Here is a 24,651-nt window from a genome sequence, read left to right on the forward strand (position 1 = left end):
GTCAACAAGTAGGTACATTTCCATCTTTGAGGCCACAAAGAGAGTGAGCCTGTTCCCTAGTCTGTTAGTGTCACAGGCACTGTGTCCTATGTCTCACACAGAAAAACCAAATACCTCAGGACAGGAGGAGGCAGAATAAATTATTTTTAGCAAATAATTTTGGATCAGTTGATGTTCATATGTGCCGGGAACTGAATCACTCATTACAAATAATAATTTTATAGTTCATGGATGTGATGCTCTGATATATGCTTATGTTATGGTGCGATCAAGTCAAGGTAATTTGTGTACCTATCCATTCAAATATTTTCTATTACTTGGTGTGCTTGTGTGTGAGTATGTGTGTGGGCATGCTTACATGTGTGGACACGCTGTGGGGGTCAGAGGACAACGTGGACATTGTTTGTCACACACTATCCACCTTGTGTTTTGGGCAAGTTCTTTCATTGGCCTGGAACTTGTTGGTTAGGTGAAGCTGGCCTCCTGTCTCCACTTCCCCAGTGCCGGACTCTAAGCAGTGCTGAATGCTTGATCTTTTTCCTAGGGTTCTCAGGATTGAGCCCAGGTCTTTTTGCTCACAGGCAAGCAAGCAGTTTACTTCCAAGACTGCGCTATCTCCCTGAGCCCCAAATATTCATTAAGTCTTTGTGATGAAAACTTTTTTTTTTTAAATCCTCTCATTGTATTAAGTTTGAATAATAATCATTATTATATAATTATAACTATACTCACTTTGCTGCATAGCATAATGTTAGGCTTCCAAAATGAGAGTTTGTATAATTCATCTTGATTTAAAAAGTTATCTTACGACTTTCTTTCTTATTTAAATTATTTTTTCTATTTCCAACCTACAAGAATTCTAGCCAAACCATCTGTGTTACATGTAGTTATAAAATATCCACACCACACCTGAAAGTAGTAATTTTCCTGTAGGATGGAATTTTTTTTTTAAAAGGAAAAAAAGAAACTGGGTCAGGGGCGTGCCTTTCACTTAGACTTTTAAAAATGTTTTAATTCAGCTGTACATTTGGCAGGATTAATGTTTTATGATGCAATTTTGCTTCCAACAGGCATATTCTCTTGTTAATCATTATCCTTCTCTATTGTTTATTAACCTTAAAGGCCTCTAGTAAAAATACCAGTGAGTAAAACTGTGTCTCTGAAAATCGTTGAACTTGATCTCCATTTTTGGCAGAACAATGGAAGGTTCCAAACCAACCTTACCGCTCACAGTGAGAAGCCAGCCCCATGACTGCCAGCCTGTGGTGGCCTTGCCACACCGGCTCTGCATTGTTTGCCATTGTGACCATGGTCGTACTAATAAGTCTTTCTCTGTATTTTTCAAAACAAGACAAATCAACCATCCGCTGCACACATCACTGGCATGCTGGATTTTCAGAAGGCTCCAGAAGAGCTCTCAGACCAGGTTGCTGGTCAGAGAGCCAGGCTGGCACATTCTGTCCTTCTGTGGAGCCTGCAGCAAGCCTATGAGCCCCCGCTGCCCCAACTGCAGATTCCCAAGAATGGTGTTTTCCTTTTAACTGTTTTGTCCAGGGTTGGGCTGAGAGGAAGGCAGGCAGTTCTGAGGGTTTCTGCTTGTCCCCCTCTTACCGTATAAGATTATGAAATGAATATTTGCCACCTGCCAAGGGTCTACCTGAAATTCGCGCTTGGGAGTAGAGGGAATGATTTCGGGGTGGCACTATGGATCTGTTTATCCCACTGTCTGTCAGTTTTTTAACCTGGGGCCCTGAGAACACATTGAGTCTGAGGAAGTAGTGCTTAGACCTCAGACCAAATGGCTTTGTGGGTTTCCAAAGTGGTCACAAATCCCTTTAGGAATGCCCATGGTGGCATCACAGGGTCCTTTCTCAAATGTATTTTGGTTTGTAAGCTGTATGAAGAACTTCCACTTTCCATTTTAAATGTCAACATCAGCTTGGCTATCTTTCAACTCTTTCTGCTACTACAAATCAGTTAACACATTAGCAGTAGCCTGTGGCCCACCTCCCCTTCAGGGATCCATGCCATGGTATTGTGTAAGTTGGCTCAGAGATCTGTGAAATGAGGCGTTCTGGCCCTGCTTCTCGTTGCAGTCATTATATGCCACTCTGGGCACCTAATATTGGCCTTTCTAGACTCTTGTTCCCATTGGAAGAAGAGAGACTAATTCCCATGGTAGCAACTGCAATACAATAAAGACAATGCTTTCCACTCAGCCTACCCAAAGCAGCCATGGATGGGCCCTCCAGGCCAACGACAACCTTACTGTTTGCAGGGAGAGAGTGGAGAGAGTATTTTCAGGGCCTTCAAAGAAAACATGATCATGTGTGGGGGTGAGGCTCTGCAGGTTCACCTAACATTCCAATTTAGAATTCCTACCTCTTCAGCTTCTCCAATCTCTTCCTTCCTCAATGCTCTGCCAAGGCAGCTCCTGAGTGCCTACCTTATCTGCTGAAAGCTCAACCTCTAGACAGCTATGCCAGAAACATAAACTGTCTTCAGGTGCCCTTGTCAGGAGCTAAGTCCAAGTCACAACAGTGCTCTTCCATCAATGAACGTGCCTGCAGCTTTTATATTTCACTGTACTGATGCTCCAAGCCTCTCAAGATTCCTGCTAGCCCAGATGAGACAGGTCTTGTTTATTCTCAGAAGATGGATACTTCCTCCTTGTTGCCCTCTTCATGCTGCTTCCTTGTAATTAGGGGTCTTTTGGCCTGGAGGAGTAGGGACTTCATTTTAAAAGGATGACTGTCTTCTGCAGAGGCACCTGAACCGTAAGAGAGATCTTCAAACTGTGGAAGGAGCTTCAGTTCATCTTGCCAGTGTGCAAACCTCTCCAAGTCAAGAGGGTTTGGGAAACTTTAGGATTTCGGATTTCCAGACTCATCACCCCAAATATCACTATCCCTTGTCACAGGTCCTTCTTTTTTTCTGACCTTACTCCTAACTGTAGTCTGAGGAACCTGTCTCCTTTGGGACACAGTACTTTGAAAGTGAAGTGTTTTCAGCAGTCTGTCTCACCTCTACAGGGGACAAAAGTCTCTTAGACTACAGTTGGCAAACCCTCTACTTCCCAAGCACAAAGCTGTCAGGTGACCAAGCTTGACCTGTCATTGTCTCTTTTCTTTTTTAATGATTTAAAAGAGCTAGTAAAAGCCAGGTCATGTAATACGCCCTGTAATTACCACGTCTCCATCTTTCTCTTGTGCCACCATTGTCACACAGTCACCTGCATATCATTCAAAACCAACGAAGGTCAGAGTATTCATGTTTGTGTTGATTCTCCATGGGGCCTGCCTTCCACTGGACCCACCCAGCCTTCATGAGTACCATGTGACTGGCAGCTGATCCATTCTGTAGATGTACAGTTCCATTCTGTAGATGGAGCAGGGCCCACTTCTCACGTCACGCCTGTGTTTGGCGAATTCCTCCACGCCAGAAGCTAAAATCTGAGATATAGAACCACACGAGTGTTAGTAGTTTACTTTGGGAAGTAACCCTGGGGACAGGAGAATAAGGAAAGAGAGAAGCCCATAAAAGATCCAGGACCTTGAACCCTTGAAACTTATAGTAATTCCAGTTTGAGAATCCTTAAGAAGGACCCTGGATTAGTCATTTTAAAGCTATGAGCAGGGAGAAGGGCCCACTTTCCATTCTGCATGGACTGGAACTGAGAAAAGACTCCCTCCAAAATGCATATGAGACCAAAGAGTTAAGTTCACAATTTTAAACGATTGTGAAAACCATTCTACTGGGACAATTACCACTTTCTAAACTTTAATTTCTGGTCTTTCGTTATTTACCACAGTTGTGAGAGAAGAAGGTTTTAAAAAGGAAAACTAATGTATAATAACCACTGAGGAAAAGGTTCAGTGTGCGTCCCTAAAGTACAGACACTGGATCAACATCCTCTTACTCACCCACAAAGAATCCAAGCCAGAGGGAGAGGGAGACCACAGACACAGTGATCTGTACACTGGTCAATCTAAAAACATGTGGCCACTAAGGACTCTCTAGAAGATCACTAAGCCAGTACCTTCAGGGGACCAGGCAGGTTTTGAAGAATGATTCATCATGGTGAATAATACGCTTGGTTATTGGTCTTGAAATGTGCTGTCATCTCTATTGCTGTGGGTTTTCTCTCATTAGACAGAAAGACCTGTGTACCAGGAATAGTTCATTTCCTTGAATATTTGGAATCAGTAATGGGAGAGCGATGAGATGGGCTGTCTCACTGGGCTGGAGTGTCACGGGGTGAGAGGGAGAGGTGAAGAGAGCAGCAAACACAGCACAAGGTCCTTCACCGAGGCGGCCCACTATTCTCAGAGCAAGCTCATTAAAGCCACGGGGATGGTGGGCCTGAAACTGCCAGATCGCCAGCGTTTTCCAGAGCAGCCTTGTGACGAAGATTTTAAAGTGACATTTCCTGATCATTAAGTGTTGGCAGTGAATATTAAGTCTTAAAAGTGCTGTGGAGGAGGGAAACTAAACAACAGACCTCGGGGAGGTAGGGCCTGAGCTCATCGCAATAGGTAGATGGATGACCGAGGAAGAAATGGGGTGGATGACAGACACAGGAGCCATCCAGGAAGGACATGTGACGCTTTGCTCTTCATAGGAAAACCAAGTGAAGACCAGGTCAAATTCAACAAAGGAGAATTCTAAAGCACAATCAGAAGACTTGGGGGCGTGCAGAGATGATTCAGAGGTTAGGAGCATTTGCTGTTCTTGCAGAGGACCTAGTTTGGTCCACATCTGTCTGCAACTCTGGTACAGGGGGATCCAGTGCTTTCTGGCCTCAGGATGTAGATATACACAGTGTGCATGCATACATACAGATAAAAAATATACTCATAGCCATAAAATAAAAATAAATATTTCTAAAAGAAGTTTTGTTTTTGTTTGGTTTGGTTTGGTTTGGTTTGGTTTGGTTTGGTTTGGTTTTTTTATGCCAGAGAAAGTGCCTCACTTAGCAGAGATAACAGAAAACATCAGAGAGAAAATAAAGGGAGAGAAATTCCAAACTTGACCAGCCTTGTTTTTAAATGGAGCCTCACTCAGAACAGTGGTAATGACCTAGAAAGGACAATCAAGATCTTCCAGACTAGGCCAGCCCAAGAGAGAGGATGCCAAGAAATAAAACCAAGCTTGAGGCTGTGGCTTCACCCCGCCTCCCAGTAAACCAGGAACAATTATGGCTAAACAAGCTGTACCACCTTCGTAGTATATTTGGCAATTTAATATGTTCTGTGTATTCACATTTCTTGTACATGACATTTGGTTTTTGTCATCTAACTCATTTGCATGTTCCTCAAGAACTCCCTTCTGCACTGATGTGGAAATAAGGCCCAGGCATGTCCAATCTTCTGACATCATGACACCCAGTGTTGACATCTACAAAGTTGATGCTCAAGAACTATACAGCAGAGTTACAAGCGAAAAACAAAAACAGACAGAAAACCTCAAGATGATTTAAGTATGTTTCCAATTTTGTGTTGGGCTGTATTCATAGCTATCCTGAGCCTTATGCAGCTTGTGGGCCATGGGAAGGAAACCTGAGAGCCTCCATAGGCTGAGATTCAAAGCTACAGGGTTGTGAACCAGCTTCAGGACCAAGGTGTCCTCCTGACCCTACCTCACTACCCCAGGCCAGTGAGTTAATGGACAGAGAGAAGGAAAGTGGCTTGAGATGCCAAATCCACCACAGTCTGGTTCACCACCCTTTGCAGGAATACCACAATGGGTCACAAAATGCCCCAAATAACAAGTCCTTAGGGTGCCTTCAGTCTACTCCCCACCTGACCTTCCAGCAGCCTCTGTTGCCACTAGGGACCTGTTTTTCTCTCTTTTCTGCCTCTTCCTCATCTCTCTGGGTGTCCAGGTTCTTTGGATTTTTTGCTGTCTTAGCTCACCTCTTCCTACAGCTCCACCATGGCACATGGGGGCTCTCTGACTTTATCCTCAGCTCTAGCTCCAGCCGACCTGATGTGTATACTTTGGAATCTTTGGCTCCTGTGAAGTCAAAGGATCAAGAACAGCAGTTTCTTCCTTCTGGACCTGCTCTTCCTCTCTCTCTGCTGACATCAGCAAGCCCTCAACTAAACACATCTTTGTTCATTCTTGATATCTTCCCTTCCCTTGTCTCTTAACTCGAGTTCATTGTCACATGCTGACTTGTGGTAACAAAATATCTCTAAACAGCGCTTTTCTGCCATCCCTCTAGTCTCTGTGCTGGTCCAAGCTCTATCATCTCTTACATGTCAGAAGGCCCCACACTCTCCCTTCTTGTCCATCTTTGCCTCTTCTGAGCCACTCTTTGGGGCCATAATGCTCTCAAAAAACCAAGAGCTATTGTAACACAGCTTCCTGAACTTCCTTCCCGTGGCCTAGAAGAAAGTGTGTATTTTCAGCCCACGGGGCCCTGCAGGAATTCCCTAAATGACCTGAGTCAAATCCCTTCTTGATTCAGCCCAGCAGTCTGTTATTGGTATTTATCAGGAGAAAGGGGATGGGTAAAGAAGGTATTGTGGTATACAGAGACTTGAGGAATTATTGTTCTTCTGTGTTGGGGTATTTTTTTGACAGATACAATGTTTCAATTTTGTACATGGAAAGAGTCCTAGAGATGGATTGGGTGCAGAAAAACAATGATCCTCTCTTTATAATAAGAATACAGGAATCTGTACAGCAAGGCTGTTTATTTTACAACTTTATAAAGTTAGGCATTAGCCCAGAAAAAATGCAAAAATGGGTGGCCTTTGAAACTGGAGCAAAACAGTGGTTTAAATTTTTGTTTTAATTTTTTTTGCTTTTGTTATGAATCATAATGTAAATATCTATGTTTTCCAGTGGTCTTAGGTGACCCACAGGTTGAGAAACACTGCTCTAATATATATCCTGGAGCTTGAGATTCCTGTCAGGTCCAAATGAAACTCCTATTTCTTAAACTCCAAAAGGCAATGCAGAATGACTATCTTGGCCCAGTTCAAGCTTGACTACAGAGGATTTCTGGTGGTTAGATAAGAGCCAGCATTCCTCAGAAACTTGTGAAATGTTTTCCCTTCCTGAATCCCAGGAGTCATTTCCCTTGCCTCCAGCAGAAGGGACATATGGCTTTCCATTGACGTACCCCCAGGGTTGCATATCAAAGCCCATGCTGGCCTCCAGGCTCCTACAGTCACTAGTTACAAGTATCCCCTTCGTGCATTTCAAAACCATACTAGCATCCTGGTTGCATCAGCTCTGGGCTTCCCTCCCAAAGTTACTCCCCCTTTTTATAACCCACCATTTTCCACTGTTGCCTCCCTCACTATCTCTCTGTCTCCACTACTCTCTCGTGTTACTCTCTGCCATCTCTGCTTCTCTAGTCCTGGCCATTTCCAGGCTGTTTCTTTCTCTGTCTGTTCTGGAGTCTTCCAGATGCCTCTGGATGTCCTCTCTCTTTATGTACAATAAAAACCTTCCTCTCAATGCAGTGGCCATTTTGGTAGTTTCTTTGCTGCACCCCTCAAGTGCTATTCCCTCCTTTTCTGGGATGTGAGCTCAGTCACATGCATACTGCCTGGAGCTTTTCAACCTTAGGATGAACTAAGAGTGCCTAGACAAGCAGGTGCAACTGCCAGCTAGTGAAGAAAGAGCCCAGTGGCTCCCGCTTGTCTGCAATTCTCCAGTGAGATCTAAACACACCTCGTGTTGAAAATGGATCACAGTGATTTATTTCTTACTATTGTTATCATTGCTTAAATATGAGTTACTTAGTGTCACTGGACTTGAGATATATATGTATATATTCTTAAGTGTGTGTGTGTGTGTGTGTGTGTGTGTGTGTGTGTGTGTGTGTGTGTGTGTGTTGAGACAGGGTTTCTCTGTGTAACCCAAGCTATCCTAGAATTCTCTCTATAGACCATGTTGGTCTTGAACTCTACCTGTCTCTGCCTCCCAAGTGCTGGGATCAAAGGTGTGAGCTACTTCCACCTGACTTCTCAGGATACTTTTAATGAGATAGAAAAGTTAACATGATAAAGACAAATCTTGACTATAAAATTCGTGAGGAAAACTGTTAGCAACTTTAGTGGTTTGAGTATGAAATGTTCCAAGACACTCTTGTGTTTGAACATCTGGTCACCAGCTGATGGCATTGTTTGGGAAGGTTGTGGAGCCCTTAGGAACTGGAGCCCTTATAAGAGAGAGAGACCACAGGTGAGTGGAGGTAGGACTTGAGATTTTGTAGCTCAGACTCATTTTGTGACATTCTCTGCTTTCTGAATGTCAGATAATGCTATCAGCTACCTCATACTCCTGCCACCGTGGACTGGATCCCTTCAAACTGTAAGCCAAAATAAATCCTTCTTCAGTACATTGTTTTTTGTCTTGTGTTTTTCCATAAGAACAAGCAAAGTAGCAACTATCAAAGATTATTTGGAAAAAAAAAGTGCTAAGTGCCAATGTTAGAAATCATTAAACAATAATGAAGTAGACATGAATGGTAGTTATTGGTCACAAACAAAGAAGGGGTACTACAAAGATGGAATGGACTGGGAGGTTTCTGCATGTGCGTGGTGTGTGTGTGTGTGTGTGTGTGTGTGTGTGTGTGTGTGTGTGTGTGTGGTGTTGTATATCTCTTTTTTTTTTTTTTGTTAGAAAAAAAGAGAATGTTAATCATGCTGGCACATGCCTTTAATCCTAGCTCTCAGGGAGAGGCAGATGGATCTCTGTGAGTTGGAGTCCAGCCTAGTCTACATAGTGAGTTCCAGGAAGGCCAGAGCTACATAATAGAGAGGTCCTGGAGAGAGAGAGAGAGAGAGAGAGAGAGAGAGAGAGAGAGAGAGAGAGAGAGAGAGAGAGAGAGAGAGAGAGAGAGATTCTACTGGATTTACTTATTCTATCTATAGGTATCCATGCAACCAGAAAATATTAAACAGCAAAGTAAAAATAGTTACTAATTACATAATAGCAATTACTAATTACTTAGTACGGTCAGAGTGAGCCATCTGGGATTCTGACACAGGGGCGCAGAGCCAGTTGGGAGAACTCTCCAGGAAAGGATATTTAACTAGAGCCTTGAAGGCTGAGCTTGTCTAACTCAGCCCCCTCAGCATTTCCTCATCCTAGCCAGCCTTCTCAGATCTCCCTTCTCACAAAGCACTGGCCCTAATCTCATTCACCTCTAAGTCTGACTAAGAGCCGTTGAAGAGAGCTCGGATAACCTTGATTTCAGACTCCTTCCACACAAAGAACGAACCTCCTGAAGGAGGACAGCTTTATTTTTACTGCCTGGGACTCAGGGAAAGACTCACAACTCCTATTAACCACCCTGCCTCTTCTACTTTCAGCAACTCAAACACCCCAACCTTGTCAACCTCCTGGAAGTCTTTCGGAGGAAGCGGAGGCTCCACCTGGTGTTCGAGTACTGCGACCACACGGTGCTTCACGAGCTGGATAGATACCAGAGGGGGTGAGTGGCCCACCCCTTACCAGAACACAGAGGAGGAAAAACCCACAAGGGTCTGTAAGGGGAAGTAGCCTTGGGAACTTTTTTTGTTAAAGGCTGTGTAAGAAGCTGTGCGCCGTAATGTTTGTAGTTGGGAGACTGAAGGAAGAGAATTGGCAGACAGGTTGAAGCCACACTGGGCCATAAAACCTGTCTCAAAAACAAACAAATAAACAAACAAGTGAGCAAAAGTATCGGTCTCTGCTGCTAATAGCTGAGAAATTTCCAGAAAAGTTGTGAAATAAGTGATAAAGTCATTTTAACGAAGAAAGCATAATACCATGGAAGACAAACCTTGGCTTCTGCGCTGAAGTTATCTCAGCCTCTCAGAAAGCAGCAGACACAGACAGTAGATACTTTGTGTCTGATTAGGGAAGCACAGTGGCTTGGACTATAGAGGAAAACCTCAGTGGTAGAGAGCTTGCCTAGCAAGTGCAAGGCCCTGGGTTCCATCCTCAGCTCTGAAAGAAAAAAAAAAAAAAAGAAAAGAAAAGAATGGTGACACGCACCTGTGATCCCAGCTCATAGGAGGATCACCAGTCTGAGGTCAGCCTGAGCTACACAGCAAGACTCTGCCTCAAGATAGATAGATAGATAGATAGATAGATAGATAATCACCAAAGGGACATTTAAGGCCATCAAAATCCTAATGTAATCTAAGTATTTGGCGTGCTGCATTAGTCAGGACTTCTTTGGTACAAGTGACAAAAACTCAGCTTGAGGCAAGTTCAGGTATAGAGCACAGGCCTTGGTGGCTCTAACTGGCAGAGTGGGAGTGACTGGTGTTTGTGGCCCCAGACAAGAAGACCTGGGAAAGGAAAAGTGCAGGCCGGGCATAACCCAGCCTATATAAGTCCACACAGTTTTCCCAGAAGAAGGGAACTCTTAAAGAGGAGGCTACACATAAAATCTATTGAATCTCTGATTGTCCAGCTAGAATGATATGGCTATCCCAGGAGCCAGTTGTGCCGTGGGAATCTTATACTCCGTTCCTGGAGGGGAGAGGGGTCTGCCTTTGGCTGGGGAAACACGGAGAATGCCTGACAGCTCAGAGCTGTGCAATGGTGGGCAGAGTCTTGCTTATGTCTTCCCTCCAGTAGCTGGAGGGTGAGACTCTTCTCAGCTTTGCCCAAAAGCTTGCTCTGCCCTGTGATATTGGTTACATAAGATCTGCCATGACATCCTGTAAATGAGATTACAGTGGCCTGTGGTTTGTTAATGTCCATGAAGCATGCTTTTCGAGTTCCAGAATGTTAGTGCCAAGAAGATAGGCACCTCCCTCCAGAATGCCATCAACACAGAGAAATTATGTATTGAAATAAGGGAACATTTCCTGTGTTGCTATTTGCTCTTTTGGCAGCTTGCAAGTAATGTTCAATGAAACCTTACTAGTGTAGTTGCTCCTGCTGTGTGGTACAACAGCGACACTGTGGTGAGTTGGACTACTCATGGTGGGCTCATTTTCCTGTGTTTTATACCATAACCAACACAGAAGCCTTCAGGAGCCTCAGATGGAGATATATATATAGATATATATATATATATATATATATATATATATATATATATATATATATTCATTCTCCCCAAGTAACAAGCAAGTAATTAATTGTACAATGGAAAGCAGCTAGCTGGCTGTCCCCTAATCTAATCCAGTCCTTATGCTGTCTACACAAATATAGCAGCAAATCCCACATGTTCATGACTTTAACTATCCAAGACTGTCTGTTTCCCTTAGATGCCAGTCACAGCCCAGATTATTTTATCTTGGCTTCTGACTAACTGCCTGTGAATCAGGACACCCACTACCTACATCACCCTTGGGTTTGATATGTTTACTCCAGAAGCATACAGGACTCCAGAACACATTTGTCACATTTGCTGAGATATTACAAAGGATACAGACAAAAGTTACAAACAGAGTAAAGTATGAGAAGGGTGTGTGGAGTCCACTCCCTCTCCATACTCTCTGTAGGAAGACCCACAAGTTTGGCTCTCTGCAGACTCTCCAAAGGCTGCCATCCTTTTGGGTACTTTTGGGGACACCAATGAGAAGACATGGTTGCTGACTGACTGCATGGGGAATTCAGCAAGACTTGTCTGTTGAGATTCTTCATGGCTTACCTGTGATAAGCCAGAACAGGGAACAGGGCCACCGGGGATGAGCAGGGTCGACAGATGAGATACTCTCTTCATGGCTATCTTATCTCTATGACAGAAATAGGGGGTGGGGCATGTTTCAGGTTTTATGACCTGCCTTCAGGAAGGAGTTATGAACCAGGCATCATAGATAAAACTGACAGAAACAGATAGATGGACGTGTATGTGTTAAGACTTTTTTGACATTGTGACAAATCTCTGAGAGAAACAGTTGTTTATGAAGAAAGATTATATTTGGGTTCACGATTTCACAGGCTTTGGTTCATGGTTGACTGGATCTCTGGCTGGAGGCCTGAGGTAAGGAAGAATGTCATGATGCTCCTGTGATAGGCTGAAGCTGCTTGTCTCATGACAACCAGGAAACAGAGAGGAGTAACAGGAAGTGGGGGTCAACCTTTACCCTTTAGAGACATGTTCCTAGTGACTCACTTTCCTCAGCTAGGCCTGTTTTCTACTGTTCCACTCTCGTCCAATAGTTCACTCAGAGTTTGAACCCATCAATTAGTGAAACCTCCATCCATTAGGTCAGAGTCTTTGTGATCTCGTTATCACTGGAAAAGCCCTCACAGACAGAGCCAGGGGTATGCTTCACTAGTTTTCTTGGGTCCCCTTAATGCAGTCAAGTTGACACCTACAAGTAACCATGATAACTAAGCAGGGGTGAGGGCAGGGATACCCTAAATAGAATAATTTGTTATATTCAATTAAAGGCATTTTATCTATTGACATGGGTCTCTCTTGAAGTGGGCATGGATGTAGCCAAAGTGCCTCAGCATGATGACAAGGGCAGTCATGCCTGCCCCACCCCCAACCCCAATTCATTTCTCCTCATAAAGATTATAAACTAATTTACCTTATAAATTGCCTAGGACTAAGCCAGCAGACACAATTTATATATGAATGAGAAAGTTGCTGCTCTGGTGTTCTGTACCAGGCTGGATGATTTGCTTGGCACTCATCTTGTTGTGGTGCCATGGTTACTGTCTTGGCATGCTGACAAAGCCAGGTGTCTAGAGAACTGGAGATCATGGCCACAGTAGCCAATTCACCAGCACCTTAACAAGAAAGCAGTGCATGCCCTGTGTTCTGGAACAAGTTCTCTGCTTCATTAATACACTTTCACATGACAGGAATATAATTTTCATACCTATTATTACTGTAAGTCATTACACTAAGTTACATTATTTCTAGCCATTCCTTCATTACTGAATATTCAAGAAGTTGTCAGCATTTGGTCTGATAAATAATTCTACTGTAATTTTCCCTACAAATAGGTTTTTCTTTTTCTTCACTTTCGATTTAGAAGCTCTTGAACTAAGGTTCTGGGGTGCACATTTCCCCTAACAGAACAAATTTATTTTGCCACCCAAGATGGGAACTGTTATACATTTTTCCTTATAACCATGCTAACTTGGGTTCTAATATTCAAATATTTTTGTGAAGTCTATCAAATGCATAAGAAGGAAATAGCAACCCTATTCAAATTCCATGAAAACACAAAAGGAACATTTCCCAAGTCATTTTCTGAGTCAACTCTCTCCTGATGCAAAAAACAAATAAAGGCATTTCAAGTCAAGAAAACGATAAATGAGTGTTTCTCATGGACTTTAGCGAAAACCCACTACTAAAATAATTAGCAGATAATGTAAGGCAAAATGTGGCATAATGACATTTCCTAACATTTTTGGATATTGTGGGCTTCTTATTTTAAATTTAACTTGTTGTATGTGTGTATCTTGCTTCCATGTGTGCTATGTGCATGCCTGGTGTCCTCAGAGGGCAGAAGAGGGTGTCAACCTCCTAGGACTGAAGTTATGGATAGTTATGTACTATCATGTGGATGCTGGGAACTGAACCTGGGTCCTCTGCAAGAGCAACAAGTGCTCTCAACCTCTGAGCCACCTCTCCAGCCCCTGCAGGCTCCCAATTTTGATAGATGAAGATTTAATTCTCTCTTAAATTATTATCCCCTCAGCTTCCTTATCCTACCTAATTGGTTGAATACTTATATAAACTAGTCACGTTATACAGCTCTGGCTGTCCTGGAACTCACTCTGTAGACCAGGCTGGCCTCGTACTCACAGAGATCCTCTGCCTCTGCCTCCTGAGTGCTGGGACTAAAGGCATATACCACCACTGCACCTGACTTTATCAAATTTTTCCTCAAATTAATATCTGCTTTGCCTTTTAATTTGCCTAGCATTCTTTAACCCTATAAATAATTTCTTCCATTTTTAAAATGGCCTCTCATACTTTTCTTCAGGGCACTCACATCTGATTCTACTAGTAGTTATTTATTTATTTATTTATTTATTTATTTATTTATTTTTCCTTTGTAGCATCACACTGTTAATCCCCTTTGTGAGAGCCTGCTGCCCAGCTGTCCTCCTGGAGCTCCCCTTTGCTGCTCTCTTGTGGTTCCCGCTGCATTTCTCTGTAGATGAATTCTTTATTTCCTGGGTTTCCTGTCTTCCTTTTTCTGTTTTTTTTTTTTTTTTTTTTCCAAGTACACCTGTCTCTAATTGGTAAAAAGATAGTATAATTACTCAAAAATCTAGACTAGATATTTCTAACGATTCCCCTCTTCTACTTCGAAATCCCCAGGAGTGAAGCAATGAGGAATCCTTTGTGTTTCTGGAATAAACTTCCCAAAGCAGGCAGATTTTTGTGAGTTCAAGACCAGCCTGGTCTACAGAATGAGTTCCAGGCCAGCCATGGCTACACAGAGAAACCCTGTCTCCAAATAACAACAGAACATAGTGCAGCCATACTGGCAGGCAGCTCCAGAGTGTGGCTATCCTCTACACTCCCTAAGCAGATGGATTTCAGTTCACTCTCCATGGAAGAAGTTCTGGAGTTGGCAGCAGTCCAGGGCTCCAGTGGGACAGTTGTAGCTTTCAATAAGGCAACTCCCTCATCCAAACAGAACCACATGACTACCAGTGGAAGGATGTGACTTCCCAAGTTCCCTCCAACTTGGTTTGAGTTGGAACGAACACCCATGCTTGACTTTTCTCATAGGTATTACCCGGCTCCTGAGGGCCTCGTGTGTAGGTCTGGGGATTTGTGCTCTTCAGGAGTATAGTTCCAGGGACTCAGGCTAGATTGTCAAATTCTAAGCATTCCTTACCTAGAAGAAATGGATATATGGCTTGTCTAGAATTTAGTCAGCTAATCACCTGGTGGAAGAGACCCAGACCCCAATTTCTTTCAGAAGTTATGTTCTAGTAAATTTGTGATTCCTTTGAGGGAAGAATGTGGACTCCCTCAAAGTCCCTTTGAGCAGGACTCCAGTGGGAGATATCTGGGGCAGGAAAGAATGGGAGGGAACTGGCTTCTTCCCACTACCATTACCCCAGTCCTCCACCTTCTGCCCCAGAGCAAGATCACATTTTGCTATCAACACAGAACCCCACACTATGGAACCAACCAAACTTCTTAGCCTTGTTGCCACAGACTACAGCTGAGGAAGACCTGTCTCAGTCTGGGGGTTCTATCCAGTCACCCCAAATTTCCCAAAACATTTAAGTTTATTACAGATTTTTATAATTTACTCAGGATGAAAGAAGGCTGATGGCATGATGACAGCCTCCAGCCTTCCTGACTTGTAAATCATGTTATTGCAATCTGACCGGTTCCCTTGCTTGCCTAAAAGGCAATTAGTCACCACCTCCCTTCACCATCCCCGCTGTGCTGAGTCTCCAGCTCTCTCCATGGCATTAAGCTTTCTTTCAGTTCACTCTCCATTTTGAAGAAGTGAAGCCTCGGAGCCTTCCTGATGAGGCATTACATGATGTTTCCATGAGGCCTACATGATGTCTACATGATGCTTCCATGATGCCTACATGATGTCTACATGATGCTTTCATGAGGCCTACATGATGTCTACATGATGCTTTCATGAGGCCTACATGATGTCTACATGATGCTCTACATGATGCTTCCATGAGGCCTACATGATGGAGGAGGTACAAGGAAAGAAAGAGGAGGCTGAGGTTTGCCCTGTGTCTCCACTCTCACAATGACTCGTATTCACTTTGCTTGAAGGCTGTCATCTGCTTGGTTGACATTTTTCCTTAAAAATTCTGATAATACTGTTTTTGTGCCTTCCCTTCCTCGCTGATGTCAAGGAGTCTGAGGCCTCCAGTCATGGTGGAACATGCCTTTAGTCCCAGCTCTCAGGAGGCCTCTGTGTTTGAGGCCAGCCTGGTCTACAGAGTGACTTCCAAGACAGCCAGGGCTGCACAGTAAGACCTGTCTCAGGGAAAAAATAAAAAAAGTGAAAGAACAAGGAAAAAAAAATGGTGACATTCTATATTTTGTTTCTTGGGGTGTTTTGTTTTGTTTTGTTTTTACTTCCAGAAGCTTGAAGAGTTTTCTTTTCATCTTCAGAGTTTCAGATTCTGAAAATTTTGGACTTTGATGAGCCTTTCTGTCGATGAAATGCATTTTAATTATTTTATTATTTATTTTCTACTTCTTTATTAGTTTTTAAAAAAATTTCCTGGACCTTTTATTATTTGAGTGTTGGAGTCTAGCCTTTTTGTTGTTGTTGTAGCCTTGTTTGTTTGTTTTAGTTGCTTTTTTGAGACAAACTTTTGCTATGTAGCCCAGGCTGCCCTTGATTTGAGATCCTCTTGGCTCAGCCTCTAGAGTATTGGAATCAATCACAAGTATGTATCACTATTGCCACAGTCCCCAGTTTTATTAGAAGCTGCTCTTAAGCATCATATAACCTCTAGTTTTGTTTATAGGGAGGATCCAGGAACTACTGGAAGCCCAAGCTTCACTGTGCAGTTAGTTATCTGGCTGAGCCACATAGTGGGACACCAAATCAGAACCTTCAGATCTCTGTTCCTGAGCTTGCCCTTAGTCTTCCAACTGTGACTGACTGCCAGCTGTCTCCCAGCCTGTGAAGAAAGCAGGCTCAGAGTCTCAGTACTCAATAGTTTACTTGTGGGTTTGGAGAAATGGCTCAGTAGTTAAGAACAGTGGCTGTTCTTTCAAAGGACTAGTGTTCTGTTCACAGTACCCACGTTGGGCAGTTCACAACCACCTATAATTATATCTCTGGGGGATTCAGTGTCCTCTTCTGGTCTCTCTCTCTCTCTCTCTCTCTCTCTCTCTCTCTCTCTCTCTCTCTCACACACACACACACACACACACTCACACACATACACACTTCCAGTTTTCTCCCAATGCTGCAGAATATATTCTGGTTTTCTTCCTTTTTGTCTCTTCCCCAATAGCGAAAACCTGTGTCCTGGCATCATCTCACTGTGCTTCGGCTAAAAAGATTCTTAGAATATGAGGCTCCCATGTTGAGGAAAATGAAATAATAAAGGCAGGAAATAGCTACTAGCAGGGGACACTGTGTAGTTTGTAAAGTTTCTACACTGAGAAGTGAACAATGTGATAGTGTGCTCAGATAGTGTACTCACACAGTATGCTCACACAGTGTGCTCACACAGTGTGCTCAGATAATGTGCTCACATAGTGTGCTCACATAGTGTACTCACACAGTGTGCTCACACAGTGTGCTCAGAAAGTGTGCTCAGATAATGTGCTCACATAGTGTGCTCACACAGTGTGCTCACACTGTGCTTAGCATTAGGGGAACACTAATGATACGTAATCATAATTTACTTGTAAACACTCCTTTTGCATTATTTATTTTGGGAAATATTTTTGGAGACTGAAGTTTCCTGGCACTTTTAACTTTATGTTTAAAAGTCATTGAATAAGCACAGTTCATTTTTCTGAACAAAAGATAGGTGCTGGGGAACCTTTAAAGCCCACTTCTTACTTGTATTTTTCTAGGTCATTTTCCTGACAGGTGAGTTCCCTTGGTGTTTGTGCCTACGTGTCTCTAGAACAAGAACGAGGATTTGGTGAGAAGCTACCTCAAGCCTGAAAACAGTCCTAATCCAAAAATGTCCTGGCCATTCTTCCTGGAGGTGGCCTCTCCATTTCCGGCAAGCTGTCCCTGGGTCTGTCCAAGCATCCTTTGATTTGCCTGAAAGGATTTCCTGCACATCTGGTCTGCGACTACAGTGGCCTTGTGGCCTCTACCAAGGGCCAGAAGTGACTCTGTGTGCTCACTTTTAACACATCTACACAGTTTCCTCCCTGGTCTGCTACATAGTAATTCTGGCTGAGGGACACAACACCATTTAATTTTCGATTCATAAAAAATAATAAGTTTAGCATGTGTGTCCAGGGGTTGTCTCCAAAAACAAACAACTCTTTTCTAATTAATTAATTAATTTACATCCAAAGTGCTGTCCTACCTCACGGTTCCCCCTTCACTGAGTCTCTCCTTCTATCCCTCCTTCACCTTCTCCTCTGAGAGGGTGGGGTCACCCCTGAGTATCCCCCAACCCTGTTGGATCAAATCTCTGCCAGATTATACGCATCCTCTCCCACCGAGACCAGAAAAGGCAGCCCTGTTTAGGACCGGGTACGGCAGTCAGATTACAGCTTTAGGGAGAGCCTCTGCTCCAGAACAATTTTCTTTCTAATCATTCTTTGTCTTGTACAGTAACCTACATTTGCTCAAATCACATCTGCCAGGACTCCGGCACCCATGGTTAAATCCACAGTGAGTCTGTGAGGAAGGGATGAGGAAGTGGCATGGTTAGATGTTGTGCGTGAGCGTGAGGGTGATGAGGAGAGAGGTGCAGTGTGGAAAAGGAACACAATGCTTATCTGTGTCTTCAGTTATTTTGAACTTTAGTTATATGGTATGCAAAATAAACCTTCTCCTTGTCTCAGGAAAATCTCATTCTTCTCCCTTCCAAGAAAACAAACAAAGCAAGTGACTCAGGCATTTGGAGACGCTGCACACACAAATGGAAGTCTTGCTTCAGGACCATGGTTTGGAGCAACCGGAGCAAAGAGCACACCATCTTTTGTGCTATATATTAACTAGCAAGGACCCCCATTATAGAAATGGGGCTTGGTGGTGCATGCCTGTAATCTTGGAGGATGATCCAATACAGGATGATCTGGAGTTTTAAGTCTCCAAGCCACCTTAGCAAGACCCTCTTAAAAAGCAAAACAAGGGGCTGGAGAGATGGATCAGAGGTTAAGAGCACTGACTGCTCTTCCAGAGGTCCTGAGTTCAATTCCCAGCAACCACATGGTGTCTCACAACCATCTTTAATGGGATCCAATGTCCCCTTCTGGTGTGTCTGAGGACAATGACAATGTACACATATACATAAAATAAATAAATCTAAAAAAAAAAAAAAAAAAAAAAAAAAGACAAAGACAGAAACTGAGAAGTTCAAATTTCAGGCAGTCCCAGGTCATAAATACTTGTTGAAATCCCTGTGGATGTCACTGTTCCTCCCTGTTTTAAAAAAAAAAAAATCCATGTTTGTAATTTTGTTAACCTGCTTCCCCCTACAACTCAGCAGTGTGCTGGCCACACATTACCAACACTGGATTTGTGGGCTGACAGCCTGTGGATCCAGAGGAGCCTGGGTCTCCTGAGATTTTTCAGTACTGCAGCCTGGCCTGGTTTGGGTTTCTTGAGCTGAATTCCATGACTAGAGTAAAGAATGTGTTTGTGCTGTTTTTTTTGTTTTGTTTTGTTTTTATTAGGGTACCAGAGCCTCTTGTGAAGAACATAACTTGGCAGACACTACAGGCTGTAAATTTCTGCCATAATCACAACGTAAGTGTCCTGGCCAAGACTGAGCCTCATTCAAAGTTCATATCATACCTTTGTAGGTATAATTTTTTTCATGGAAATCTTCCTAAGACTGGGGGGGGGGAGGGGGCTCCGGTAAGAGACTTAAAGATGGCAGCTTAGCTATTCCTTTGTACCCAGATCTTATGGAAACATACATTATAAAAATCATTGAAAGAAACTTGTTTGTTTTTTAATTTGTAAAATGTGAAGTTATAAAGAACCCCATTTATTTAGAGAGTCTGTGTTGGGTTGATTTCCCCAGAAGGCTTTGAACTGGGAGAGGTAACCCCAGATGCCTGCTGTAGTTACAATGGGTGGGGTCCTAGGATCTGAGTGCTAGTGTCTGCGTTGGTGAGATAAGAGTGTTAAATAGGTCTCTGGTCCTCCTTGCCACAGCTGGGCTTGGGGGAGCCACAGTGGGAAACTGCCCATGTGACATGGCTTCATAGATGCTGAAAAATCTGCTATCCCCTCTCACCCCACACAGAGCTTACCCACTTCCTGGGCTGAGCACAGTTCCGTGGTCAAGTATTTATCCAGAATGAATGCAGCCTTGGGTTTGATTCCCAGTACTGTAATCAATCAACCAACCAATTAATCAATATAGCAAAAAAGAAACGGGGGTGGGGGGTGGGGGTAGGGAGGAGATCAGATTCCAACCACTAAAACCACCCATAATCCCAGACGGGAATTTTAGAGTTCCTAGTCACGAGTATGATTGGACCCCAGCTCATCTGAACTGCGCGGGTCGCCCAGGCCTGAGGGGTTAAATGCCCTCTTTTGAGTTTGCCCAAGTAAGTTTTTCTGAAACTGCTTACAAGGAGAAAACATGAGAACAGACGCTATTTTGGCTGTCATTAGCTTTGCCAGAGCTAGAGAGGCACTCCATGGTTAGACCTCTTGCCTAGCTCACATGTGGCCTTGGGTTTGACTCCTCACACCAAAACCAACCAACCAACCAAACAGTGCCATTTCTCAGCAGGAAGACTGGATGCTTCCAGTTGCTAGCCCCTTTTATTAGTGATTAGCACTTTCCCAACAAACAATTTTCAGCATAGGAGCATAGGGGTGGCAGGAGGGATAGTGGGGTGGAGGGAACAGAGAGAAGGGGAGAGGAGAAGGCGGAAAGGATGAGAAAGCTCTCCAGCCAGCCCTGGTGGGGGAAGATCCGAGGAAAGTGAAGATAAATACAATGCATACCACAGCTCTCTGGAGAGTGCAGACTCTGCTGGGCTCCACGTGCTTGGGGGTAGTGGGGGCCGGCTGACGGGGTGGGGGAAGGGCGCAGAAGCTTGAAAACAATTCCCAAACAAAGCAGTGGGGGGGGGGGGGGGGGGGGGGGGGGAGGGGAACACATTCTTGTTTCTGAGTCCATCTGCCCATATGACATTCATGGAAGGACCTATTTATAGCAGAATGCAAAATGGCTAGTGAAAGACTTCAGAGCCCAGAGCCATCGATTACTGAGAACCAGATAGGTAGGTAGGTTATAAGGTAATGCACCCACCCCACCCCGCCTCCATTTTTCCAGAATAAAAATGCTGGTGGGAAACACTAATGTTACTCTCTCACCCTAAACGTCCCTTGGAGTGGAAACTGCTGCGCCCACGAAGAACCTCTGTCCCTCTTTCCGGATTCTAGAGTCAAGGATAACCTCAAGGGTTGCAGGCTTCAGGCCAACAATCAGTTGGGCGGCAGAAAGACCCAGCGTTTCCCAGCAGAGAGGAAAACCCTTGGGAGAAGGGAGGGAACACAAGGAACCCAGAGTGATATTTTGTCCCAACTCAATTTTTAATGTAATTGTTGACTAAAAGTTGTTGACTTAAGAGATTTATTTGTCAAAGACATTGTCATTTAATAAGAAAGTCCTGTGAAGTTCTCAAGCGATCCTCTTGGTAGTGGCTTCACCCTGCTAAAGAATGTAGCTTGAGACAGCTGGTGAGTCAGGATGCAGGAGCTGCCTGCAGAGCTCCACTGTGCTGTGGGACAGAGCTGACATCTAGCGACGGACGGCGGCGCACCCCAGAGGGTGAGGCTGCAGCCAGCTCTTGTTTATCTTGTCAGGACAAATGTCGGAGCTGGAAGGGAGATCTTTTGGCAAGCGAGAGCTTCCCGCCCTCTCTTCCCTAGCTTATCTCAGCAGGCCCAGGGCTTACAAAGCAGGCCGCCTTCCAGTGAACCCAGCTTCTGCTCCAATCTGTCCTTCCTGCCACAGGCTGCAACCTCAAAGCCTTTCAGCCCTTTCCCCTTCACTGACAGCCGGCAGGTTAGGGGCGACTCCTAGTTAAGTATGAAGTTCCTTTTTTCTAACGTAGACTGTATGAGATATATTTACATTTTAGTTGGGTTGGAGGTGTAGGTCCGAGGCTGAGAGTGTGGATAAGGTTCTGGACTGATCCCAACACTGAAAAAAAAAAGTCGTTTATCTGAAATTCAAATGTAGCTAGGTGTCTTACATCTTTTTATTTGCTCTCAACATTCATTTTTCCTATTACACTTCTTGGTCTTTGGGGCCATTCAAGAATTTGAAATGATTCTGTCTGTAGGTATAGAACTAAGTTTATTTTAGTCTGCTGTTTTTTTTATTATTATTATCCAACAGGTGAATGGCAGATTAAAAAGATGTATCCAATATTTGCTAAATATTCCGGCCCTTTGCTCATGGTAGATATTAGGGCTGCTCCTTCATGACATTTTGTTTTGTTTTTTGTTTGTTTGTTTGTTTTCTAACCAGTGCATACACAGAGACGTGAAGCCAGAAAACATTCTCATCACCAAACACTCAGTCATTAAGCTCTGTGACTTTGGGTTTGCTCGGCTTCTCAGTGAGTATCTTCTTCAATGTAAAAGAAACATTTTTGTTATGATAGCTGGTCTAGAGACTATAGAAAGCTGGCTCTTGTATTCTTCCTCGGGGATAACCTTGTTATAAATTACAGTTCTTGCAAAATTTTGTAATGGAATATAACTTGAAAATATGTATAAACACACAATGGTTTAGATATGTATGATATACGTGAATTGTACCACAGACGTTTCCATAAAGCATGCTAGTCTCTCGACTTCTCCTCCTCTCTCCAAAACAATACTTACCAGAAGTTTTACTTTAGATGAATGGCTTTTAATCTTGGCTGTAGATTAACACCCAAGGAACTTAAAAACAAACAAACAAACAAAAAAAAAAAAAAACCAAAAAAACCTATGTGGCCCTCTCCTTGGACCCTCTCCAAGTGTTCAAATTAATTGGACTGGGACAAAGCCCAAGCATCAGTAACTTAAAACATTCTAGTCAGTGATTTCAACTAGCAGCTAGCACTGAGAACAGTGATTCAGAAAAATTTTGTTTCTTAGGTTTTTTCCGGCCCAATTTTGATCTCAGGCTTTCACTATTCTGTTTTCCATGTTTCGTCACTGGCCAGCTGGACCAGGTGACTACTACACAGACTATGTGGCCACCCGGTGGTACCGCTCACCTGAGCTGCTAGTGGGAGACACGCAGTATGGTCCCCCAGTAGATGTCTGGGCAATTGGCTGTGTGTTTGCTGAGTTGCTGTCCGGGGTACCTCTGTGGCCAGGAAAATCCGATGTGGATCAACTCTATCTGATAAGGAAAACCCTGGGTAAGTGATTTCTGTCCTGACTTTTAGAGAACCAGCTAGTTTCCCCCACATTCCCTGCTCATCAGACACCTTAAACAGAAATTTCTTAGCCTCACTGAAATGGCTCCATTTAAAGTGTCTATGGTTGGGCAGGAGAGATGGCTCAGCCGTTAAAGTCTAGGCTTACAACCAAAAGTGTCTATGGTTTGTTTAAATGACAATAATGAATGATTACTGAAAATGTACTGACTGCCCAGGATATATAGACTTATCTCTGGAGCTTAGGTCACATCCTCTTAACTTCTAAATGTGTTAATCTTGGCAACAGAAATACTGCAAGGACTTAGCTGGTCACAGGCTGCTTTCATGGCCGACTTCAGTTACGTGCTGAATATCCCTCATCCAGACAGCTTGGGTCTAGAGTGTTTATGACATTGGAGGCTTAAATGAGGTATCTTAGGGAAGGAACCCAAGTCTAAACACAAAATTCATTTATGTTTCATTTCACTTTATTCACATATCCTAAAGGCCATTTATCTGATCATTTTAGTGTGCCTACGTTTGACTGTTGACACTTGGGGTCGAGTGTGTCATCTCCTACTTGTAGGGTCATGTTGGCAGTCAGTCCCAGATTTTTTAATTAGGGATGCCAAGCCTGTTTTAGGATGAGGTGATTCACTCAGACGTCCTCACTGCAGCCTGCCTGACAAGTTTTGGATTATTCAGACTACAGTAGAGGAAGAACCTCAGCCTTCTAAGTGTCGAGAAGAAAGTCTTGTCTGCCATGTTCCCGTCTTTTCTCTACAATTAAGGGGAATGGCAAGGACAGAAGAGAGAAGGGATGGGAGGCGGGTACAGTTAAAAAGATCCATAACCAGTGGTTACTCTTTTCAAAATCCAGGAGTTAGATCCCACTCTGCTAAGGAGCCCAATTTAAAGCAGACTTTGTCTGCTCCATAAACTCCTGTATTATCAGTAATCACCATATAGCTGTATCTTTCCAAAGCACTGAAGGCCACCTAAGGGTGAGACTGTTTCCATTTGTTTGTTTGTTGAGACAAGGTTTCTCTGTCTCAGAGACAAGCTCTGGCTGTCCTGGAACTAACTCCTTAAACTCAGAGTTTCATCTGCCTCTGCCTCCTGAGGGCTGGGATTAAAGGCATGTGCCACCACTGTCTGGTGGTGTTTCCCATTTTTATCATCTCCACCAATGTCTTGTTCATTGGAGCCTCCTGAAGTTCATGCAGGGTCACTCAACCTTCCTTGGCTGTTTCCTCCAGTGGCCTTAGGACACTCTTCTGCCACTCCAGCCCTGGTGAGGAAGCTTTGACAGCACAGGGGCATATGTCTCCACTGTGCGTGTATCTGTAATTCATTTTTAAAGTTAGGGGCTAAGGGGCTTCATTACAGTGTTTTCAGACATAGGAATCAACACCCTAGAAGCTGTGTTTTTGCTTGCTTATCCAAACTAGAGCAAGGTTCTGGATCTGGGTGAGAGGTAAAGTTCTGAACCGAGTAGCACTGGCTACTCAGATGCTCTAGTCAGGGGCTACAGCCACTTTGCTGGCAGCACCACAGGCTCCTGGCTGCAGACCTCTGCTTCCCCTCTGCTCTAGAAAGTGGCCATTTGTGCCCCAGAGAAGCAACTCATTCTGTTTTTTGAACAAGTCTTTCACAGTAATATCCCTAGGACTTTACAT

General features: G+C 43.7%; 1 protein-coding gene across 4 annotated transcripts in view; it reads left to right on the forward strand.

Moving 5' to 3' along the window:
• Positions 1-24,651, forward strand: part of Cdkl1 (cyclin dependent kinase like 1) — a 45,506-nt gene that overhangs the window by 11,742 nt on the left and 9,113 nt on the right. For all 4 annotated transcript variants that reach the window (XM_076941815.1, XM_076941817.1, XM_076941816.1 and 1 more), the window contains 4 exons: positions 9,336-9,457; positions 19,262-19,334; positions 22,087-22,177; positions 22,772-22,972. In XM_076941815.1, coding sequence (XP_076797930.1) covers positions 9,336-9,457; positions 19,262-19,334; positions 22,087-22,177; positions 22,772-22,972 — 487 coding nt within the window. The remainder of the gene's footprint in view (positions 1-9,335; positions 9,458-19,261; positions 19,335-22,086; positions 22,178-22,771; positions 22,973-24,651) is intronic.

The sequence above is a fragment of the Arvicanthis niloticus genome, chromosome 11 (genome assembly GCF_011762505.2).
Source record: "Arvicanthis niloticus isolate mArvNil1 chromosome 11, mArvNil1.pat.X, whole genome shotgun sequence".
In the NCBI taxonomy this organism is placed as follows: Eukaryota; Metazoa; Chordata; class Mammalia; order Rodentia; family Muridae; genus Arvicanthis; species Arvicanthis niloticus.